The sequence below is a fragment of the Bombina bombina genome, chromosome 1 (genome assembly GCF_027579735.1).
Source record: "Bombina bombina isolate aBomBom1 chromosome 1, aBomBom1.pri, whole genome shotgun sequence".
NCBI lineage: Eukaryota > Metazoa > Chordata > Amphibia > Anura > Bombinatoridae > Bombina > Bombina bombina.
In genome coordinates, this window is record NC_069499.1 from 1,103,366,215 (window position 1) to 1,103,389,699 (window position 23,485).

Below are 23,485 nucleotides of genomic sequence, written 5' to 3' on the forward strand. Positions count from 1 at the left end.
ATTTTTTGGCGCCAAATAAGACGCCCACATTATTTGGCGCCTAAATGCTTTTGGCGCCAAAAATGACGCCACATCCGGAACGCCGACATTTTTGGCGCAAAATAACGTCAAAAAATGACGCAACTTCCGGCGACACGTATGACGCCGGAAACGGAAATGAATTTTTGCGCCAAAAAAATCCGCGCCAAAAATGACGCAATAAAATGAAGCATTTTCAGCCCCCGCGAGCCTAACAGCCCACAGGGAAAAAAGTCAAATTTTTGAGGTAAGACAAAATATGATAATTTAAAGCATAATCCCAAATATGAAACTGACTGTCTGGAAATAAGGAAAGTTGAACATTCTGAGTCAAGGCAAATAAATGTTTGAATACATATATTTAGAACTTTATAAATAAAGTGCCCAACCATAGCTTAGAGTGTCACAGAAAATAAGACTTACTTACCCCAGGACACTCATCTACATGTTTGTAGAAAGCCAAACCAGTACTGAAACGAGAATCAGTAGAGGAAATGGTAAATATAAGAGTATATCGTCGATCTGAAAAGGGAGGTAAGAGATGAATCTCTACGACCGATAACAGAGAACCTTATGAAATAGACCCCGTAGAAGGAGATCACTGCATTCAATAGGCAATACTCTCCTCACATCCCTCTGACATTCACTGCACGCTGAGAGGAAAACCGGGCTCCAACTTGCTGCGGAGCGCATATCAACGTAGAATCTAGCACAAACTTACTTCACCACCTCCCTTGGAGGCAAAGTTTGTAAAACTGATTTGTGGGTGTGGTGAGGGGTGTATTTATAGGCATTTTAAGGTTTGGGAAACTTTGCCCCTCCTGGTAGGAATGTATATCCCATACGTCACTAGCTCATGGACTCTTGTTAATTACATGAAAGAAAAGGATATTTAAGAGCTCTGCATGATGACAGAAACAAATATTTGTCACAAACCAAATCAAAAGTTAAATCCAATGAAGAAAAAAACTATGAGTCAGGTAAAACACCACTTTTCATCACTGGCTATAGTAGCCAATATAGAGAAATTAGTAACATCATTATAAAACATTGGCCCATTATATGTGACGACCCATTTCTAAAAAACTCTGTGTCTATGAAGCCTAGGATTGTCTATAGGAGAGCCCCTACACTCAAAAACAAATTGGCCCCAAGTAAGATAGTGAGAGATAAAATATCATCACAAAATCAGGTCATAGTCCCTAATAGGACTTTTTTGGGCAAGTTTATGCCCAAAAATGGAGTATATAAATGTCTCAAGCCACGATGCAATATGTGCAAAGTGGTGAGAGCTGGTACCAATACGTTCTGTTCATATCAAACGGGGGAACAATTTAAGATCACCAAGAGACTCTAATGTGAATCCACGTACGTAATTTATCTGATTAGCTGTACATGTGGGGTCCAATATGTAGGGCGTACCTCCCGAACCATAAAGAAAAGATGGAGTGAACACAAATATAACATAGAAAGAAAATTTCTTAAACACAGCCTATCAAGGCATTGTGCTTACGCACATAAAGGTAGTTCCAAATCTGTTCATATTCTACCTATAGAGCAAGTACCAAGGAACAGTCATAACCCCATGCTTACTCTACGCCGGAGAGAAACATTCTGGATTCACAAACTACACACTTTAGTTCCGGAGGGTCTGAATGAGTGCGTAGATCTAGCAGCATTTGATCTGTAAAGTTATATCAAGTCCACCATAATACCCTATGAATAACCCTGTAGATTTAAGAACAAAACATCTATACCTACACGTATAGATCTATTCTTATACATTATGCCTTTCTATGGAGGAAAAATGTGACCATCACTGGGCATATCTTGCACTTATTACCATCTATCTTTATTGGTAATATATATTCTTTGATACACATTCTGATATAAGTGACACATTGGGTTAAATTATTAGGAGGGCACACACATATATATCACACGTAATGACACATATATCACACTTAAGGTAATATACATCAAACGGAATGACACTTTAAGATATCTATATATACTTATAGATATACTACATCTGAAATTTATCTAACACTTTTTGCAAGTATATCTCTTCCTACACACTAAGGAAAAATTTCTATAAAGACTAAAAATATAACTATCAGACATCACTTTTCCAAAATCTGACACTAACAAATATATAAATATATCTAACACACACATTTGACACAAGTAAACACATATAGTCACTTGAGCAGAATATTAATGAATACACATATCAATTAGATATCAAAAAACACCAAAGTAACAACTATATCTTGAAATTGAACCACTAATCCTATTGTTTATGAAATTTGACACCACTAAGATACACACATGTTTATACACATACATGACACTTAGTAAATACAAATAGGGACATCATATAAAGGAAGGGTATTAGTAAAATATACTCCTATGGAGCCGCAGTACCATCAGCCCAATAATAACGATTAGTTATAATATGACCTATATATTGTTATAACAACATCACATAGTAGTATGTATCACTGGATATTAACTACTGAAATACACACACTGTGAGTCAAAAGAGATCTAGTTTTATAAAATTTATAAAATTTATAAAATTTATAATATTTATGATTTCCTATATGAACAATATATACATACATATTCTGATGTATAACAACATACATCATTTTGGCTAACATTTGTTCTAAATATGGTATTATGTCATTACATGTCTGTAATCATATCCCACTACGATATGTTATGATGGGAAGGACTCGGTACACATGGAATATGATATTGCTCTTTATTATTATTATATATTTTTTCCACTAATATGCCATTATTATATGGGGGTTACTGTGGACAAGAGAGCAAATATATACGTCTCAATTTGTAGTTGGTGTCTATTTCCCATGGACAATGGAAACCACCTACAAGATAATATTGGCCTATCAGTCGAAAGGCTATAGCACGCATAACGTGAGACTGAATGAGATTCTGGTTCCCTTGGCAATGAAAACTTGAGACTCCTTGGCAATGCTGACATGCGCACTAGCATAAACAATAAAAACCTCCTACAAGATAATACTAACCTATCAGCTGTAAGGCTATAACACGCATAACGTGAGATTGAATGGGATTCCGGTTCCCTTGGCAACGAAAGCTTGAGACGCCTTAGCAGTGCTGACATGCGCACTGGCGCAGCTTGGGACGTATCACGTTTTACGCACAACGTATAATTGACTAACACTATTTGTTCCCTTGGCAACATTACTCACATACACATTGACGTTGTACACATGCGCATTAGCGCAACACACACGCCATTTAGAACATCAGATGGCGTTTGAAACTACTCGAATCTAATGGATCAATAGCCCTATAAGGTTAGTCAACAACCTGCCATTTGAAATCACAGTTTATGCACAGCAGTATATTATAAAACTATTACATACCAATAAATCAAAGGGCTTATAATGTTTAATACAAAGGTTTGAACAAAAAATAGTTACCCTCATATTAAATGTAGATTGGGGCTATTGGCAGAGAGGGATCAGACACTTAAAAACTAAATAAGAAAAAAGATAAACCATTAAACAATGGATTAAAGATGTTCTGATATAAAACAGACCCAGCCTAGACATTAAATAGAAATAGAGATAGGAATCAGATATGATTGAGTAGCATGAGACAAATCTCACTGGATATGGGGAAATATATGTATTGCTACAATATTATAATATTGATGTGTTTTATGTATTATGATTAATATTTGCACTGCAAAGTATGAGGTAGATTGTTTCACTTGACTCATAAAATGTAAACTCTGATGTACATTGTTTAAGTATACAATACTGTGTCACATTTGTTGCTAAAATATATCAGTAGCTAGGATACTGATGATGTCATAAACCACACCCACAACAAGTGTTACCAATTATGTTAAGTGGTTTGTTTAGGAATATATAGCAAGTGTTTGTAAACCATTTTATTATGCCTGAGGAAACAGTCTGAGACTGAGAAACGCGTCGCAATTTAATATTATTTTATTAAAGTGATTTTAACTTTTACTATAAACACTTGCTGCCTATGAACTGGTTTTTATCTGAGGATATCACTGACCTAAAGACCACTGAGAGGACTATTGCATGCTGTATGCCACGAGCTAAGTCTGTTGGGTGACTGAATTAATCCCAGCTTGTCTCTATAGCATCATTGGGGATGCTTCACCAAATGTGAGTTCAAAATCTTATACTACTATCTGGTGTGAAATCACTCTAGTCATACAATACTAGGCCATATAGGCTTTTTTGTGTTTTCTATTTTACACAGACCCTGAACAACTCGAGAGGCCGGTCTGCTGGGTGACTGTTATAGATCCCAGACTGTGTCATTTGCACCAATTGAGGTGCTCCAATACATGTGAGTTCAACTATATAGTAAAATCTACATAAATTTGGAAACTACAATATTGGGCCATGTGGCGCATCTGTCTCTGTTTGATATTTTAGATTGCTTAATTGGATCCTGGTCTGGACCACTACAGATTGCTGCCTTGGTATTCTACTATCAAGACCTTTATAAAGGACAATATAGTGATCATTGTCACCCATTAACCACTGTCTTTGAGTGAGATATAACTATCCTATTAACATTGTGATTATCAAATTGTTTAGGCTAACATCTATTTACTCTGTTCACAACGTATATACTAGTTTTGAGTGAGATACAACTGTCCTATTAACATTGTGATTATCAAATTGTATAGGTTAACATCTATTTACTCTGTCCACAACATATATACTAGTTACTACTGAATCAGTGTATCATCATTTATACTGAAAAGTGCATTTCTATTGGTAACATATAAGCTACCTCATATACTACATATTACCATTTATAGATACTCTCAAGGGCGCCCCCTTTTCTTTTGTTGATGAAAGAAATGAATTTATCAGGTAAGTTCTTACATAAATTATGTTTTCTTTCATGTAATTAGCAAGAGTCCATGAGCTAGTGACGTATGGGATAATGACTACCCAAGATGTGGATCTTTCCACGCAAGAGTCACTAGAGAGGGAGGGATAAAATAAAGACAGCCAATTCCTGCTGAAAATAATCCACACCCAAAATAAAGTTTAATGAAAAACATAAACAGAAGATTCAAACTGAAACCACTGCCTGAAGTACTTTTCTACCAAAAACTGCTTCAGAAGAAGAAAATACATCAAAATGGTAGAATTTAGTAAAAGTATGCAAAGAGGACCAAGTTGCTGCTTTGCAAATCTGATCAACCGAAGCTTCATTCCTAAATGCCCAGGAAGTAGAAACTGACCTAGTAGAATGAGCTGTAATCCTTTGAGGCGGAGTTTTACCCGACTCGACATAGGCATGATGAATTAAAGATTTCAACCAAGATGCCAAAGAAATGGCAGAAGCTTTCTGGCCTTTTCTAGAACCGGAAAAGATAACAAATAGACTAGAAGTCTTTCGGAAAGACTTAGTAGCTTCAACATAATATTTCAAGGCTCTAACAACATCCAAAGAATGCAACGATTTCTCAGAATTCTTAGGATTAGGACATAATGAAGGAACCACAATTTCTCTACTAATGTTGTTGGAATTCACAACCTTAGGTAAAAATTCAAAAGAAGTTCGCAACACCGCCTTATCCTGATGAAAAATCAGAAAAGGAGACTCACAAGAAAGAGCAGATAATTCAGAGACTCTTCTGGCAGAAGAGATCGCCAAAAGGAACAAAACTTTCCAAGAAAGTAATTTAATGTCCAATGAATGCATGGGTTCAAAAGGAGGAGCTTGAAGAGCCCCCAGAACCAAATTCAAACTCCAAGGAGGAGAAATTGACTTAATGACAGGTTTTATACGAACCAAAGCTTGTACAAAACAATGAATATCAGGAAGATTAGCAATCTTTCTGTGAAAAAGAACAGAAAGAGCAGAGATTTGTCCTTTCAGAGAACTTGCGGATAAACCTTTATCTAAACCATCCTGAAGAAACTGTAAAATTCTCGGAATTCTAAAAGAATGCCAAGAAAAATGATGAGAAAGACACCAAGAAATATAAGTCTTCCAGACTCTATAATATATCTCCCTGGATACAGATTTACGAGCCTGTAACATAGTATTAATCACAGAGTCAGAGAAACCTCTTTGACCAAGAATCAAGCGTTCAATCTCCATACCTTTAAATTTAAGGATTTGAGATCCTGATGGAAAAAAGGACCTTGCGACAGAAGGTCTGGTCTTAGCGGAAGAGTCCACGGATGGCAAGAGGCCATCCGGACAAGATCCGCATACCAAAACCTGTGAGGCCATGCCGGAGCTACCAGCAGAACAAACGAGCATTCCTTCAGAATCTTGGAGATTACTCTTGGAAGAAGAACTAGAGGCGGAAAGATATAGGCAGGATGATACTTCCAAGGAAGTGATAATGCATCCACTGCTTCCGCCTGAGGATCCCGGGATCTGGACAGATACCTGGGAAGTTTCTTGTTTAGATGAGACGCCATCAGATCTATTTCTGGAAGTTCCCACATTTGAACAATCTGAAGAAATACCTCTGGGTGAAGAGACCATTCGCCCGGATGCAACGTTTGGCGACTGAGATAATCCGCTTCCCAATTGTCTATACCTGGGATATGAACCGCAGAGATTAGACAGGAGCTGGATTCCGCCCAAACCAGAATTTGAGATACTTCTTTCATAGCCAGAGGACTGTGAGTCCCTCCTTGATGATTGATGTATGCCACAGTTGTGACATTGTCTGTCTGAAAACAAATGAACGATTCTCTCTTCAGAAGAGGCCAAGACTGAAGAGCTCTGAAAATTGCACGGAGTTCCAAAATATTGATCGGTAATCTCACCTCCTGAGATTCCCAAACTCCTTGTGCCGTCAGAGATCCCCACACAGCTCCCCAACCTGTAAGACTTGCATCTGTTGAAATTACAGTCCAGGTCGGAAGAACAAAAGAAGCCCCCTGAATTAAACGATGGTGATCTGTCCACCACGTTAGAGAGTGTCGTACAATCAGTTTTAAAGATATTAATTGAGATATCTTTGTGTAATCCTTGCACCATTGATTCAGCATACAGAGCTGAAGAGGTCGCATGTGAAAACGAGCAAAGGGGATCGCGTCCGATGCAGCAGTCATAAGACCTAGAATTTCCATGCATAAGGCTACCGAAGGGAATGATTGTGACTGAAGGTTTCGACAAGCTGAAATCAATTTTAGACGTCTCTTGTCTGTCAAAGACAGAGTCAGGGACACTGAATCTATCTGGAAACCCAGAAAGGTTATCCTTGTCTGAGGAATCAATGAACTTTTTAGTGAATTGATCCTCCAACCATGATCTTGAAGAAACAACACAAGTCGATTTGTATGAGATTCTGCTAAATGTAAAGACTGAGCAAGTACCAAGATATCGTCCAAATAAGGAAATACCACAATACCCTGTTCTCTGATTACAGACAGAAGGGCACCGAGAACCTTTGTAAAAATTCTTGGAGCTGTAGCTAGGCCAAACGGCAGAGCCACAAACTGGTAATGCTTGTCCAGAAAAGAGAATCTCAGGAACTGATAATGATCTGGATGAATCGGAATATGCAGATATGCATCCTGTAAATCTATTGTGGACATATAATGCCCTTGCTGAACAAAAGGCAAGATAGTCCTTACAGTAACCATTTTGAACGTTGGTATCCTTACATAACGATTCAATATTTTTAGATCCAGAACTGGTCTGAAGGAATTCTCCTTCTTTGGTACAATGAAGAGATTTGAATAAAACCCCAGCCCCTGTTCCAGAACTGGAACTGGCATAATTACTCCAGCCAACTCTAGATCTGAAACACATTTCAGAAATGCTTGAGCTTTCACTGGATTTACTGGGACACGGGAAAGAAAAAATCTCTTTGCAGGAGGTCTTATCTTGAAACCAATTCTGTACCCTTCTGAAACAATGTTCTGAATCCAAAGATTGTGAACAGAATTGATCCAAATTTCTTTGAAAAAACGTAACCTGCCCCCTACCAGCTGAGCTGGAATGAGGGCCGCACCTTCATGTGGACTTAGAGGCTGGCTTTGCTTTTCTAGAAGGCTTGGATTTATTCCAGACTGGAGATGGTTTCCAAACTGAAACTGCTCCTGAGGATGAAGGATCAGGCTTTTGTTCTTTGTTGAAACGAAAGGAACGAAAACGATTATTAGCCCTGTTTTTACCCTTAGATTTTTTATCCTGTGGTAAAAAAGTTCCTTTCCTACCAGTAACAGTTGAGATAATAGAATCCAACTGAGAACCAAATAATTTGTTACCCTGGAAAGAAATGGAAAGTAGAGTCGATTTAGAAGACATATCAGCATTCCAAGTTTTAAGCCATAAAGCTCTTCTAGCTAAAATAGCTAGAGACATAAACCTGACATCAACTCTGATAATATAAAAAATGGCATCACAGATAAAATTATTAGCATGTTGAAGAAGAATAATAATATTATGAGAATCATGATCTGTAACTTGTTGCGCTAAAGTTTCCAACCAAAAAGTTGAAGCTGCAGCAACATCAGCCAATGATATAGCAGGTCTAAGAAGATTACCTGAACACAGATAAGCTTTTCTTAGAAAGGATTCAATTTTCCTATCTAAAGGATCCTTAAACGAAGTACCATCTGACGTAGGAATAGTAGTACGTTTAGCAAGGGTAGAAATAGCCCCATCAACTTTAGGGATTTTGTCCCAAAATTCTAATCTGTCAGACGGCACAGGATATAATTGCTTAAAACGTTTAGAAGGAGTAAATGAATTACCCAAATTATTCCATTCTCTGGAAATTACTTCAGAAATAGCACCAGGAACAGGAAAAACTTCTGGAATAACCACAGGAGATTTAAAGACCTTATCTAAACGTTTAGATTTAGTATCAAGAGGACCAGAATCCTCAATTTCTAAAGCAATTAGTACTTCTTTAAGTAAAGAACGAATAAATTCCATTTTAAATAAATATGAAGATTTATCAGCATCAATCTCTGAGACAGAATCCTCTGAACCAGAAGAGTCATTAGAATCAGAATGGTGATGTTCATTTAAAAATTCATCTGTATAAAGAGAAGTTTTAAAAGATTTTTTATGTTTACTAGAAGGAGGAATAACAGACATAGCCTTCTTGATGGATTCAGAAACAAAATCTCTTATGTTATCAGGAACATTCTGAACATTAGATGTTGATGGAACTGCAACAGGTAATGGTACATTACTAAAGGAAATATTATCTGCATTAACAAGTTTGTCATGACAATTAATACAAACAACAGCTGGAGGAATAGCTACCAAAAGTTTACAGCAGATACACTTAGCTTTGGTAGTTCCAGCACCAGACACCCCTAATCTGCCACCCCCGACATCGCCGCCACCTACATTACACAAATTAACCCCTAATCTGCCGCCCCCAATGTAGCCGCCACCTACCTACACTTAAAAACCCCTAATCTGCTGCCCCCAACGTCGCCGCCACCTACATAAATTTATTAACCCCTAATCTGCCGCCCCCAATGTCGCCGCCGCCACTATACTAAAGTTATTAACCCCTAAACCTCTAGCCTCCCACATCACTAACACTAAATAAATATATTAACCCCTAACGTAACCCTAAGTCTAACCCCAACGTCCCCTAACTTTAACATAATTAAAATAATTCTTAATAAAACTATTAATAACTAAATAATTCCTATTTAATTATATATATATATATATATATATATATATATATATATATATATATATATATATATATATATATATAAAAATACTTACTTACCTGTAAAATAAACTCTAAGCTAGCTACAATATAACTAATAGTTACATTGTAGCTATCTTAGGTTTTATTTTTATTTCACAGCTAAGTTTGTATTTATTTTAACTAGGTAGACTAGTTGATAAATAGTTACTAGCTACCTAGTTAAAATAAATACAAATTTACCTGCCTTAATGCCTTTTACCAACACCTAACATTATAATAAAATTAAATAAATTAAATTAACAATATAAATTTTTCTAAATTACAAAAAAAACAAAAAACACTAAATTACACAAAATAAAAAAAGAAATTATCAAAAATAAAAACAAATTACTCCTAATCTAATAGCCCTATCAAAATAAAAAAGCCCTCCCCCAAAATAAAAAAACCCCTAGCCTACACTAAACTGCCAATGGCCCTTAAAAGGGCCTTTTTGCGGGGGCATTGCCCCAAAGAAATCAGCTCTTTTACCTGTAAAAAAAATACAAAACAACCCCCAACAGTAAAACCCACCACCAACACAACCAAAACCCCAAATAAAAGCCTATCTAAATAAACCTAAGCCCCCCATTGCCCTGAAAAGGGCATTTGGATGGGCATTTAGCTCTTTTACATTGCCCAAAACCCGAAGCTAAAAATAAGCTGTGTAACGTAAAACTCATAACTACTGACTTTAGATGGCGGTACGAATCTTGGCGGTATAGGCTGTAACGCTCACTTTATGGCCTCCCAGGCAAAATTCGTAATACCGGCGCTATGGAAGTCCCATTGAAATACTGACGTCGTGTGACGGCCAAAAAACATAATTTATGTAAGAACTTACCTGATAAATTCATTTCTTTCATATTAGCAAGAGTCCATGAGCTAGTGACGTATGGGATATACATTCCTACCAGGAGGGGCAAAGTTTCCCAAACATTAAAATGCCTATAAATACACCCCTCACCACACCCACAATTCAGTTTAACGAATAGCCAAGAAGTGGGGTGATAAGAAAAAAAGTGCGAAGGCATATAAAATAAGGAATTGGAATAATTGTGCTTTATACAAAAAAAAAAAAAAAATCATAACCACCACAAAAAAGGGCGGGCCTCATGGACTCTTGCTAATATGAAAGAAATGAATTTATCAGGTAAGTTCTTACATAAATTATGTTTTCTTTCATGTAATTAGCAAGAGTCCATGAGCTAGTGACGTATGGGATAATGACTACCCAAGATGTGGATCTTTCCACGCAAGAGTCACTAGAGAGGGAGGGATAAAATAAAGACAGCCAATTCCTGCTGAAAATAATCCACACCCAAAATAAAGTTTAATGAAAAACATAAACAGAAGATTCAAACTGAAACCACTGCCTGAAGTACTTTTCTACCAAAAACTGCTTCAGAAGAAGAAAATACATCAAAATGGTAGAATTTAGTAAAAGTATGCAAAGAGGACCAAGTTGCTGCTTTGCAAATCTGATCAACCGAAGCTTCATTCCTAAATGCCCAGGAAGTAGAAACTGACCTAGTAGAATGAGCTGTAATCCTTTGAGGCGGAGTTTTACCCGACTCGACATAGGCATGATGAATTAAAGATTTCAACCAAGATGCCAAAGAAATGGCAGAAGCTTTCTGGCCTTTTCTAGAACCGGAAAAGATAACAAATAGACTAGAAGTCTTTCGGAAAGACTTAGTAGCTTCAACATAATATTTCAAGGCTCTAACAACATCCAAAGAATGCAACGATTTCTCAGAATTCTTAGGATTAGGACATAATGAAGGAACCACAATTTCTCTACTAATGTTGTTGGAATTCACAACCTTAGGTAAAAATTCAAAAGAAGTTCGCAACACCGCCTTATCCTGATGAAAAATCAGAAAAGGAGACTCACAAGAAAGAGCAGATAATTCAGAGACTCTTCTGGCAGAAGAGATCGCCAAAAGGAACAAAACTTTCCAAGAAAGTAATTTAATGTCCAATGAATGCATGGGTTCAAAAGGAGGAGCTTGAAGAGCCCCCAGAACCAAATTCAAACTCCAAGGAGGAGAAATTGACTTAATGACAGGTTTTATACGAACCAAAGCTTGTACAAAACAATGAATATCAGGAAGATTAGCAATCTTTCTGTGAAAAAGAACAGAAAGAGCAGAGATTTGTCCTTTCAGAGAACTTGCGGATAAACCTTTATCTAAACCATCCTGAAGAAACTGTAAAATTCTCGGAATTCTAAAAGAATGCCAAGAAAAATGATGAGAAAGACACCAAGAAATATAAGTCTTCCAGACTCTATAATATATCTCCCTGGATACAGATTTACGAGCCTGTAACATAGTATTAATCACAGAGTCAGAGAAACCTCTTTGACCAAGAATCAAGCGTTCAATCTCCATACCTTTAAATTTAAGGATTTGAGATCCTGATGGAAAAAAGGACCTTGCGACAGAAGGTCTGGTCTTAGCGGAAGAGTCCACGGATGGCAAGAGGCCATCCGGACAAGATCCGCATACCAAAACCTGTGAGGCCATGCCGGAGCTACCAGCAGAACAAACGAGCATTCCTTCAGAATCTTGGAGATTACTCTTGGAAGAAGAACTAGAGGCGGAAAGATATAGGCAGGATGATACTTCCAAGGAAGTGATAATGCATCCACTGCTTCCGCCTGAGGATCCCGGGATCTGGACAGATACCTGGGAAGTTTCTTGTTTAGATGAGACGCCATCAGATCTATTTCTGGAAGTTCCCACATTTGAACAATCTGAAGAAATACCTCTGGGTGAAGAGACCATTCGCCCGGATGCAACGTTTGGCGACTGAGATAATCCGCTTCCCAATTGTCTATACCTGGGATATGAACCGCAGAGATTAGACAGGAGCTGGATTCCGCCCAAACCAGAATTTGAGATACTTCTTTCATAGCCAGAGGACTGTGAGTCCCTCCTTGATGATTGATGTATGCCACAGTTGTGACATTGTCTGTCTAAAAACAAATGAACGATTCTCTCTTCAGAAGAGGCCAAGACTGAAGAGCTCTGAAAATTGCACGGAGTTCCAAAATATTGATCGGTAATCTCACCTCCTGAGATTCCCAAACTCCTTGTGCCGTCAGAGATCCCCACACAGCTCCCCAACCTGTAAGACTTGCATCTGTTGAAATTACAGTCCAGGTCGGAAGAACAAAAGAAGCCCCCTGAATTAAACGATGGTGATCTGTCCACCACGTTAGAGAGTGTCGTACAATCAGTTTTAAAGATATTAATTGAGATATCTTTGTGTAATCCTTGCACCATTGATTCAGCATACAGAGCTGAAGAGGTCGCATGTGAAAACGAGCAAAGGGGATCGCGTCCGATGCAGCAGTCATAAGACCTAGAATTTCCATGCATAAGGCTACCGAAGGGAATGATTGTGACTGAAGGTTTCGACAAGCTGAAATCAATTTTAGACGTCTCTTGTCTGTCAAAGACAGAGTCAGGGACACTGAATCTATCTGGAAACCCAGAAAGGTTATCCTTGTCTGAGGAATCAATGAACTTTTTAGTGAATTGATCCTCCAACCATGATCTTGAAGAAACAACACAAGTCGATTTGTATGAGATTCTGCTAAATGTAAAGACTGAGCAAGTACCAAGATATCGTCCAAATAAGGAAATACCACAATACCCTGTTCTCTGATTACAGACAGAAGGGCACCGAGAACCTTTGTAAAAATTCTTGGAGCTGTAGCTAGGCCAAACGGCAGAGCCACAAACTGGTAATGCTTGTCCAGAAAAGAGAATCTCAGGAACTGATAATGATCTGGATGAATCGGAATATGCAGATATGCATCCTGTAAATCTATTGTGGACATATAATGCCCTTGCTGAACAAAAGGCAAGATAGTCCTTACAGTAACCATTTTGAACGTTGGTATCCTTACATAACGATTCAATATTTTTAGATCCAGAACTGGTCTGAAGGAATTCTCCTTCTTTGGTACAATGAAGAGATTTGAATAAAACCCCAGCCCCTGTTCCAGAACTGGAACTGGCATAATTACTCCAGCCAACTCTAGATCTGAAACACATTTCAGAAATGCTTGAGCTTTCACTGGATTTACTGGGACACGGGAAAGAAAAAATCTCTTTGCAGGAGGTCTTATCTTGAAACCAATTCTGTACCCTTCTGAAACAATGTTCTGAATCCAAAGATTGTGAACAGAATTGATCCAAATTTCTTTGAAAAAACGTAACCTGCCCCCTACCAGCTGAGCTGGAATGAGGGCCGCACCTTCATGTGGACTTAGAGGCTGGCTTTGCTTTTCTAGAAGGCTTGGATTTATTCCAGACTGGAGATGGTTTCCAAACTGAAACTGCTCCTGAGGATGAAGGATCAGGCTTTTGTTCTTTGTTGAAACGAAAGGAACGAAAACGATTATTAGCCCTGTTTTTACCCTTAGATTTTTTATCCTGTGGTAAAAAAGTTCCTTTCCTACCAGTAACAGTTGAGATAATAGAATCCAACTGAGAACCAAATAATTTGTTACCCTGGAAAGAAATGGAAAGTAGAGTCGATTTAGAAGACATATCAGCATTCCAAGTTTTAAGCCATAAAGCTCTTCTAGCTAAAATAGCTAGAGACATAAACCTGACATCAACTCTGATAATATAAAAAATGGCATCACAGATAAAATTATTAGCATGTTGAAGAAGAATAATAATATTATGAGAATCATGATCTGTAACTTGTTGCGCTAAAGTTTCCAACCAAAAAGTTGAAGCTGCAGCAACATCAGCCAATGATATAGCACGTCTAAGAAGATTACCTGAACACAGATAAGCTTTTCTTAGAAAGGATTCAATTTTCCTATCTAAAGGATCCTTAAACGAAGTACCATCTGACGTAGGAATAGTAGTACGTTTAGCAAGGGTAGAAATAGCCCCATCAACTTTAGGGATTTTGTCCCAAAATTCGAATCTGTCAGACGGCACAGGATATAATTGCTTAAAACGTTTAGAAGGAGTAAATGAATTACCCAAATTATTCCATTCTCTGGAAATTACTTCAGAAATAGCACCAGGAACAGGAAAAACTTCTGGAATAACCAAAGGAGATTTAAAGACCTTATCTAAACGTTTAGATTTAGTATCAAGAGGACCAGAATCCTCAATTTCTAAAGCAATTAGTACTTCTTTAAGTAAAGAACGAATAAATTCCATTTTAAATAAATATGAAGATTTATCAGCATCAATCTCTGAGACAGAATCCTCTGAACCAGAAGAGTCATTAGAATCAGAATGGTGATGTTCATTTAAAAATTCATCTGTATAAAGAGAAGTTTTAAAAGATTTTTTATGTTTACTAGAAGGAGGAATAACAGACATAGCCTTCTTGATGGATTCAGAAACAAAATCTCTTATGTTATCAGGAACATTCTGAACATTAGATGTTGATGGAACTGCAACAGGTAATGGTACATTACTAAAGGAAATATTATCTGCATTAACAAGTTTGTCATGACAATTAATACAAACAACAGCTGGAGGAATAGCTACCAAAAGTTTACAGCAGATACACTTAGCTTTGGTAGTTCCAGCACCAGACAGCGATTTTCCTGAAGTATCTTCTGACTCAGATGCAACGTGAGACATCTTGCAATATGTAAGAGAAAAAACAACATATAAAGCAAAATTGATCAAATTCCTTAAATGACAGTTTCAGGAATGGGAAAAAATGCCAAGGAACAAGCTTCTAGCAACCAGAAGCAAAGAAAAATGAGACTTAAATAATGTGGAGACAAAAGCGACGCCCATATTTTTTTAGCGCCAAATAAGACGCCCACATTATTTGGCGCCTAAATGCTTTTGGCGCCAAAAATGACGCCACGTCCGGAACGCCGACATTTTTGGCGCAAAAGAACGTCAAAAATGACGCAACTTCCGGCGACACGTATGACGCCGGAAACAGAAAAGATTTTTTGCGCCAAAAAAGTCAGCGCCAAGAATGACGCAATAAAATGAAGCATTTTCAGCCCCCGCGAGCCTAACAGCCCACAGGGAAAAAAGTCAAATTTTTAAGGTAAGAAAAATAATTGATTCAAGTGCATTATCCCAAATATGAAACTGACTGTCTGAAAATAAGGAATGTTGAACATCCTGAGTCAAGGCAAATAAATGTTTGAATACATATATTTAGAACTTTATTAAAAAAGTGCCCAACCATAGCTTAGAGTGTCACAGAAAATAAGATTTACTTACCCCAGGACACTCATCTACATGTTTGTAGAAAGCCAAACCAGTACTGAAACGAAAATCAGCAGAGGTAATGGTATATATATATATATAAGAGTATATCGTCGATCTGAAAAGGGAGGTAAGAGATGAATCTCTACGACCGATAACAGAGAACCTATGAAATAGACCCGGTAGAAGGAGATCACTGCATTCAAAATAGGCAATACTCTCCTCACATCCCTCTGACATTCACTGCACGCTGAGAGGAAAACCGGGCTCCAACCTGTTGCGGAGCGCATATCAACGTAGAATCTAGCACAAACTTACTTCACCACCTCCATAGGAGGCAAAGTTTGTAAAACTGAATTGTGGGTGTGGTGAGGGGTGTATTTATAGGCATTTTAAGGTTTGGGAAACTTTGCCCCTCCTGGTAGGAATGTATATCCCATACGTCACTAGCTCATGGACTCTTGCTAATTACATGAAAGAAAAGTGCGCGGTACACTATACCTACAAGACTTGTAATACCGGCGTTAGGGAAAAAGCATCGTTATACAAACGCAAAACTCGTAATCTTGCTGATTGATATCTAACACCTGCAAACAGGTTTATCCACCCCGAATTTTGTTAAATATATGGGTGGCACAATTATTGGAACCCTTTTAGTCAATACTTGGTAAATATAAGCAAAGGCGGCTGTAGCACAAAGAGTGCCAATAATAGTGGAGGGCACTGTATACGATTGTATATACATACACACACATTATATATGCAGTATATATATATATATATATATATATATATATATATATATCCTATATTATAAAAGACAAGAGTTTGTCTGAAGCCGTCATGCGCAGTTCAGACAAACTCTTGCCGCTGATCGCACGCGCACCCTTGGCCAGCTGTTGATACTTCGCACGCGCGCACTCTCCCACCCACTTAGCATGTTTGTTAGCACTTTGACCCCCCTTGCTGCGCACGCACACTCACAAAACTGATTTGAGCACGCGCACGCGAGCCCTAGCCGCCTATCACACCCTCGCACTAGCCGTTGACAACCCACTTAGCCTACTAGCCTATCACACAATGCGCACGCGCACGGCCTATCACACCCTCGCACTAGCCGTTGACAACCCACTTAGCCTACTAGCCTATCACACAATGCGCACGCGCACGCGAACCCACGCGCACGCAACTAGCCGTTGAAAGCGTCGCGAGCCATAATACATTGCGCATTTCTATTGCACTGGCACTGAGAAAGGTCATGATTTCAAAGCTCTGCAATTAGCAAACAAAAAAAAAATCTACATTTAACAAAAAACAAAAAAACTCTTTACTTTAAACATTTGCTATTTAGTTTAAAAGAATTGGGTTGTTGAAAAAAAAATGCCCTCAGGAAAAAAATTACCTCAGGACTTATGCTGCGCATTTCTATTGCACTGGCACTGACAAAGGTCATTATTTCAAAGCTCCGCAATTAGCATTTAACAAAAAAAAAAAAAAACCTCTTTACTTTAAACATTTGCTCTTTAGTTTAAAAATTTTAGGACTTATGTATGTGCTACATACTACATAGTAAAAAAAAATACCTCACATTTGCTCTTTAGTTTAAAAATTTTAGTTTAAAAAAAAAATTGTTGAAAAAAAAATGCCCTCAGGACTTATGTATGTGCTACATAGCACATATTAAAAACAATTAGCTCAGGACTTAGGACTTATGTATGTGCTACATACTACATAGTAACAAAAAAATACCTCAGGACTTATGTATGTGTTACATAGCACATACTAAAAAAAAAATACCTAGCACATACTAAAAAAAAAATACTCATTTAAAAAAAAACAAAAAAAAAAACATTATTAAGCTCATAAAAGAGCTCAACACTGTGCTAACAGCACATACAAAATATATATTTTAGGTTTTTTAAAAAAAAAAGGAATAATAGGCTCTTACAAGAGCCCAACACTGTGCTAACAGCACATACAAAAAAAAGGAATAATAGGCTCATACAAGAGCCCAACACTGTGCTAACAGCATGTATGTGCTACATACTACATAGTAAAAAAAAATACCTCACATTTGCTCTTTAGTTTAAAAATTTTAGTTTAAAAAAAAAATTGTTGAAAAAAAAATGCCCTCAGGACTTATGTATGTGCTACATAGCACATATTAAAAACAATTAGCTCAGGACTTAGGACTTATGTATGTGCTACATACTACATAGTAACAAAAAAATACCTCAGGACTTATGTATGTGCTACATAGCACATACTAAAAAAAAATACCTAGCACATACTAAAAAATATATGCTCATTTAAAAAAAAAAAAAAAAAAACATTATTAAGCTCATAAAAGAGCTCAACACTGTGCTAACAGCACATACAAAATATATATTTTAGGTTTTTTTAAAAAAAGGAATAATAGGCTCTTACAAGAGCCCAACACTGTGCTAACAGCACATACAAAAAAAAGGAATAATAGGCTCATACAAGAGCTCAACACTGTGCTAACAGCACATACAAAAAAAAAGAATAATAGGCTCATACAAGAGCCCAACACTGTGCTAAAAGCACAATATTTATTTAAAAAAAAAAAAAAAAATATTAATGGCCTCAGGAGTTATGTATGTGCTACATAGCACATAGTACCCATCACAAAGAGCCCAACACTGTGCGGATATATTAAACAGCACAACACTGTGCTAACAGCACATAGTAGTTTAAAAAAAAACCCCCAAAAAAACCCTTAATAGGGTCAAAAAATACATTTTAGGTTTAAAAAATAAAAAAGGATTAATAGGCTCATAAAAGAGCACAACACTGTGCTAACAGCACATAGAAAATATATATTTTAGTCATCCTATATTATAAAAGACAAGAGTTTGTCTGAAGCCGTCATGCGCAGTTCAGACAAACTCTTGCAGCTGATCGCACGCGCACCCACCCGGCAGCAGCGCGAGGACCCGGCACAGCTGATCAGTGAAAGAAAGCAGCGCGAGGACCGGCAAGTGAAGGCGCACGAGAGAGAGAAAAAGAGAGAGAAAAAGAGAGCGAAAAAGAGAGAGAAAAAGAGAGAGAAAAAGAGAGAGAAAAAGAGAGAGAAAAAGAGAGAGAAAAAGAGAGAGAAAAAGAGAGAGAAAAAGAGAGAAAAAGAGAGAGAAAAAGAGAGAGAAAAAGAGAGAGAAAAAGAGAGAGAAAAAGAGAGAGAAAGAGAGAGAGAAAGAGAGAGAGAGAAAGAGAGAGAGAAAGAGAGAGAGAAAGAAAGAGAGAGAGAGAGAGAGAGAGAGAGAGAGAGAGAGAGAGAGAGAGAGAGAGAGGAGAGAGGAGAGAGAGAATAACACGGCCCGTGTGAACGGGCTTTAGGACTAGTATATATATATATATATACACATCCACCTTTAGACATGTATATGTATGTATCTCAATGTTAAAGCCCTTTTTTTTCTAACACCTGAGACCTCATATCTTTAAAACATTATAACATTTTTTTAAAATAATTTTTATTGCGACACATTTTTTGTTTCACGAAACAGTTAAAGGGACATGCCACCCACATTTTTTCTTTTATGATTTAGAAAGAGAAAGCAATTTTAAACATCTTTCTAATTTACTTATATTATCTAATTTGTTTTATTCTCTTGATATTCTTTGATGAAAAGCATATCTAGATATGCTCACTAGCTGCTGATTGGTTGCTGCACATAGAAGCATCGTGTGATTGGCTCACCATGTGCATTGCTTTTTCTTCAACTAAGGATATTTAAAAAATGAAGCAAAATAAATAATGGAAGTAAATTGTAATGCTGTTTAAATTTCTATTCTCTATCTGAATCATGAAAGAAAGATTTTGGGTTTAGTGGCCCTTTAACCAGAGCTCTGAGGTCACGTTAACCTGACGTGCGTTAACTTCAATTGTGCTCAAGCAATCACGTTTACTTTCAACTTCTAAAACTAGCGGAAAACCTGATGTGCACAAACAACCACAATAAATCCCTTATCGCTTGCGCGTAACTTAACGCGACACTCGTAAATCTGGTCCAAAATGGTTAAAGAGATATTAAATAGTGCTCCTTTAGTAGAAACAATATATGTTAAATCAAAGTAATTAAAAAGAAAACAGATTGTGTTAAAAACAGCAAATAACTTACTTGTTTTCTTGCTAAATGAGGATTAAGAAACTCTCAGTGCAGCCCCTACTTGCATCTAGATAAGCAAGCAGACATTGCAGAACTTGGGTTCAATTGTCACATTTTTTTGCAGCAAAAGTCCTCTACTGAATGTGGGCAATAAACTTATTCCAGTTAGATTAGATGCTTCCTAGCAACACTTCAAAGGAAAAACTGCTACCAAACCTTTCTGTACAGACCCCATTCCTCTTGTAGGGCTGTGATAGGAAGTAATGGACACTGCACAAACTAAGTTAAAGGGACAGTAAAGTGAAAATTAAACTTTCATGATTCAGATAGAGCATGTGATGTAAAAACTTACCAGTTTACTCCTATCATCAAATTTCCTTTGTTCACTTGATATTGTTTTTTGAAGAGTATAACTAGGTGGGCTGATAGGAGCTCAGGAGCGTGCACATGTCTTTAGCAGTCTATGGCAGCAGCATTTGTATCTATATATAACATAGCTATAAACAATGTTGCAAACACTGCAGTCAGATGGCTAGAGACACATACAGGCTACTGAGAAAACCTAAGATTACTCTTTAACAAAGGATAACAAGATAACTAAACAAAACAAACAAAATTGAAGAAGCATGGATGATAGCTCTTTTCATAGCTCTTGTCATAGTGATTTTAACCGCTCTTAAAAAAGGCAGCTGTCTCTGCCCGAAACCGGTTGAGCTTTTTTATTCATACTTTGAGCTTTTTATTAGATTTTATTAAAGCTGGAAATTACTATTATTATTATTTATTAAAGCTGGAAATTACTATTATTATTATTTATTAAAGCTGGAAATGTAGCACTATATAACTATATATTAACCCCTTTGCAAGCATTTCACACATATTGTAACATCAACATATGGGCTTTTCCTTTTTTATGCCGCTTTAATACTTTGAAAGAAGATCAAGTATTAGCAATAAGAATAAAATATATCTAGCAGCAAAACATAGGATTTGTGGACCTGGGAAACAACTTACCATCACCTGTTACATAATAACCAGGAAATTTCTTAAAGTATGTGGTCTCAAACCGTTCATGGTTTCCATAGAGTGTGCGCATTATTGCGGGCCAAGGCTGTTTAAAAACCTGCAAGAGGATGATGCATATAAATAAATATTGCAGTAAAAAAACACAGATGCAGCCATTATTCTATATACAATTAGTATATTAATTTGCAAGTGTGTGTAGCTTGTGTGAGTCACATGTCCTCACCTGCTAAGAAAGAGAATTTAGTAGACAAGTCACAGAAAAAGAGCGCAGTGGGAGGGATTATATTGTGACCAATTGTGAAGAAAAGGACAGAAAAGGAAATTTATTCTTACCTGATAAATTTGTTTCTTTTTAGATATGATGAGTCCACGGATTTCATCCTTACTTGTGGGATATCGCCTCCTGGTCAGCAGGAGGAGGCAAAGAGCACCACAGCAGAGCTGTATATATAGCTCCTCCCTTCCCTCCCACTCCAGTCATTCAACCAAAGTTAGGAAGTAAAAGGAAAAGCCAGGGTGCAGAGGTGACTAAAGTTTAACAAAAACAAAGACCTGTCTCAAAACAGGGTGGGCCGTGGACTCATCCTATCTAAAAAGAAACAAATTTATCAGGTAAGAAAAAATTTCCTTTTCTTTTTAAAGATACGATGAGCCAACGGATTTCATCCTTACTTGTGGGATACAATACCAAAGATATAGTACACGGAAGAAAAGGGAGGGACAAGACAGGGAACCTAAACGGAAGGCACCACTGCTTGAAGAACTTTCCTCCCAAAAACAGCCTCAGACGAAGCAAAGGTATCAAATTTGTAAAATTTGTAAAAAGTGTGAAGAGACGACCAAGTTGTAGCCTTGCAAATCTGTTCAACAGAAGCATCATTTTTGAATGCCCATGAGGAAGCCACAGCCCTAGTGGAATGAGCAGTAATTTGTTCAGGAGGCTGCTGTCCAGCAGACTCGTATGCAAAACGGATGATACTCTTCAGCCAAAAAGAAAGAGGTAGCCGTAGCTTTCTGGCCCCTACGTTTCCCAGAAAAAACAACAAACAAGGAAGACGACTGACGAAAATCCTTAGTCGCCTGTAAGTAGAACTTCAAAGCACGGACCACGTCCAAATTATGTAACAGATGCTCCTTCTTAGAAGGATTAGGACACAAGGAAAGAACAACAATTTTCTGATTAATATTCTTATTCGAAACAACCTTAGGAAAAAAAACAAGTTTGGTTCGTAACACCACCTTATCCGAATGGAAAATAAGATAAGGAGAATCACATTGCAATGCCGAAAGCTCAGATACTCTTCGAGCAGAAGAAATAGCAACCAAAAATAAAACTTTCCAAGATAATAACTTAATATCTATGGAATGCATAGGTTCAAAAGAAACCCCTTGAAGAACTCTAAGAACTAAATTCAAACTCCAAGGAGGAGCAATTGGACGAAATACAGGCCTGATTCTAGTCAGAGCCTGACAAAAAGATTGTACATCTGGGACATCTTCCAGACGCTTGTGTAACAATATAGATAAAGCAGAAATCTGTCATTTTAAAGAGCTTGCGGACAACCCCTTCTCCAATCCTTCTTGGAGAAAAGACAAAATCCTGGGAATCCTAAATCTACTCCATGAATAGCCCTTGGATTCACACCAATAAAGATATTTACGCCATATCTTATGGTAAATTTTCCTAGTAACAGGCTTACATGCCTGGATCAAGGTATCTATGACCGAATCAGAAAACCCTTGCTTAGATAAAATTAAGCGTTCAATCTCCAAGCAGTCAGCTGCAGAGAAACTAGATTCGGATGATGGAAGGGACCCTGAATGAGAAGGTCTTTCCTCAATGGGAGCTTCCACGGTGGTTGAGATGACATTTCCACCAGATCGGCATACCAAATCCTGCGAGGCCACGCAGGGGCGATGAGAATCAATGATGCCTCTCCTGTTTGATTCGAGCAATCACCTGGGGAAGGAGAGCAAACTGAGGGAATACATAAGCTAGGCTGAAAGATCAAGGCATTGCCAAGGCATCTATCAGCTCGGCCCGGGGATCCCTGGACCTGGACCCGTATCTCGGAAGCTTGGCATTCTGATGAGATGCCATGAGATCCAACTCCGGCCTGCCCCGTCTGAGAATCCGGTTGGAAAATACCTCTGGATGAAGTTCCCACTCTCCCGGATGAAAAGTCTGTCTGCTCAGAAAATCTGCTTCCCAGTTTTCCACCCCTGGGATGTGGATCGCTGACAGATGGCAAGAGTGAGACTCTGCCCACTGTATTATCTTGGCTACTTCTGTCATCGCTAAGGAATTCCTTGTTCCTCCCTGATGATTGATG

At 37.7% G+C, this 23,485-nt stretch overlaps 1 protein-coding gene across 2 annotated transcripts in view; it reads right to left on the reverse strand.

Moving 5' to 3' along the window:
- ACSS2 (acyl-CoA synthetase short chain family member 2) overlaps positions 1-23,485 on the reverse strand; it is a 330,905-nt gene that overhangs the window by 52,994 nt on the left and 254,426 nt on the right. For both annotated transcript variants that reach the window (XM_053697133.1, XM_053697084.1), the window contains one exon: positions 21,141-21,249. In XM_053697133.1, the coding sequence (XP_053553108.1) occupies positions 21,141-21,249 (109 nt within the window). The remainder of the gene's footprint in view (positions 1-21,140; positions 21,250-23,485) is intronic.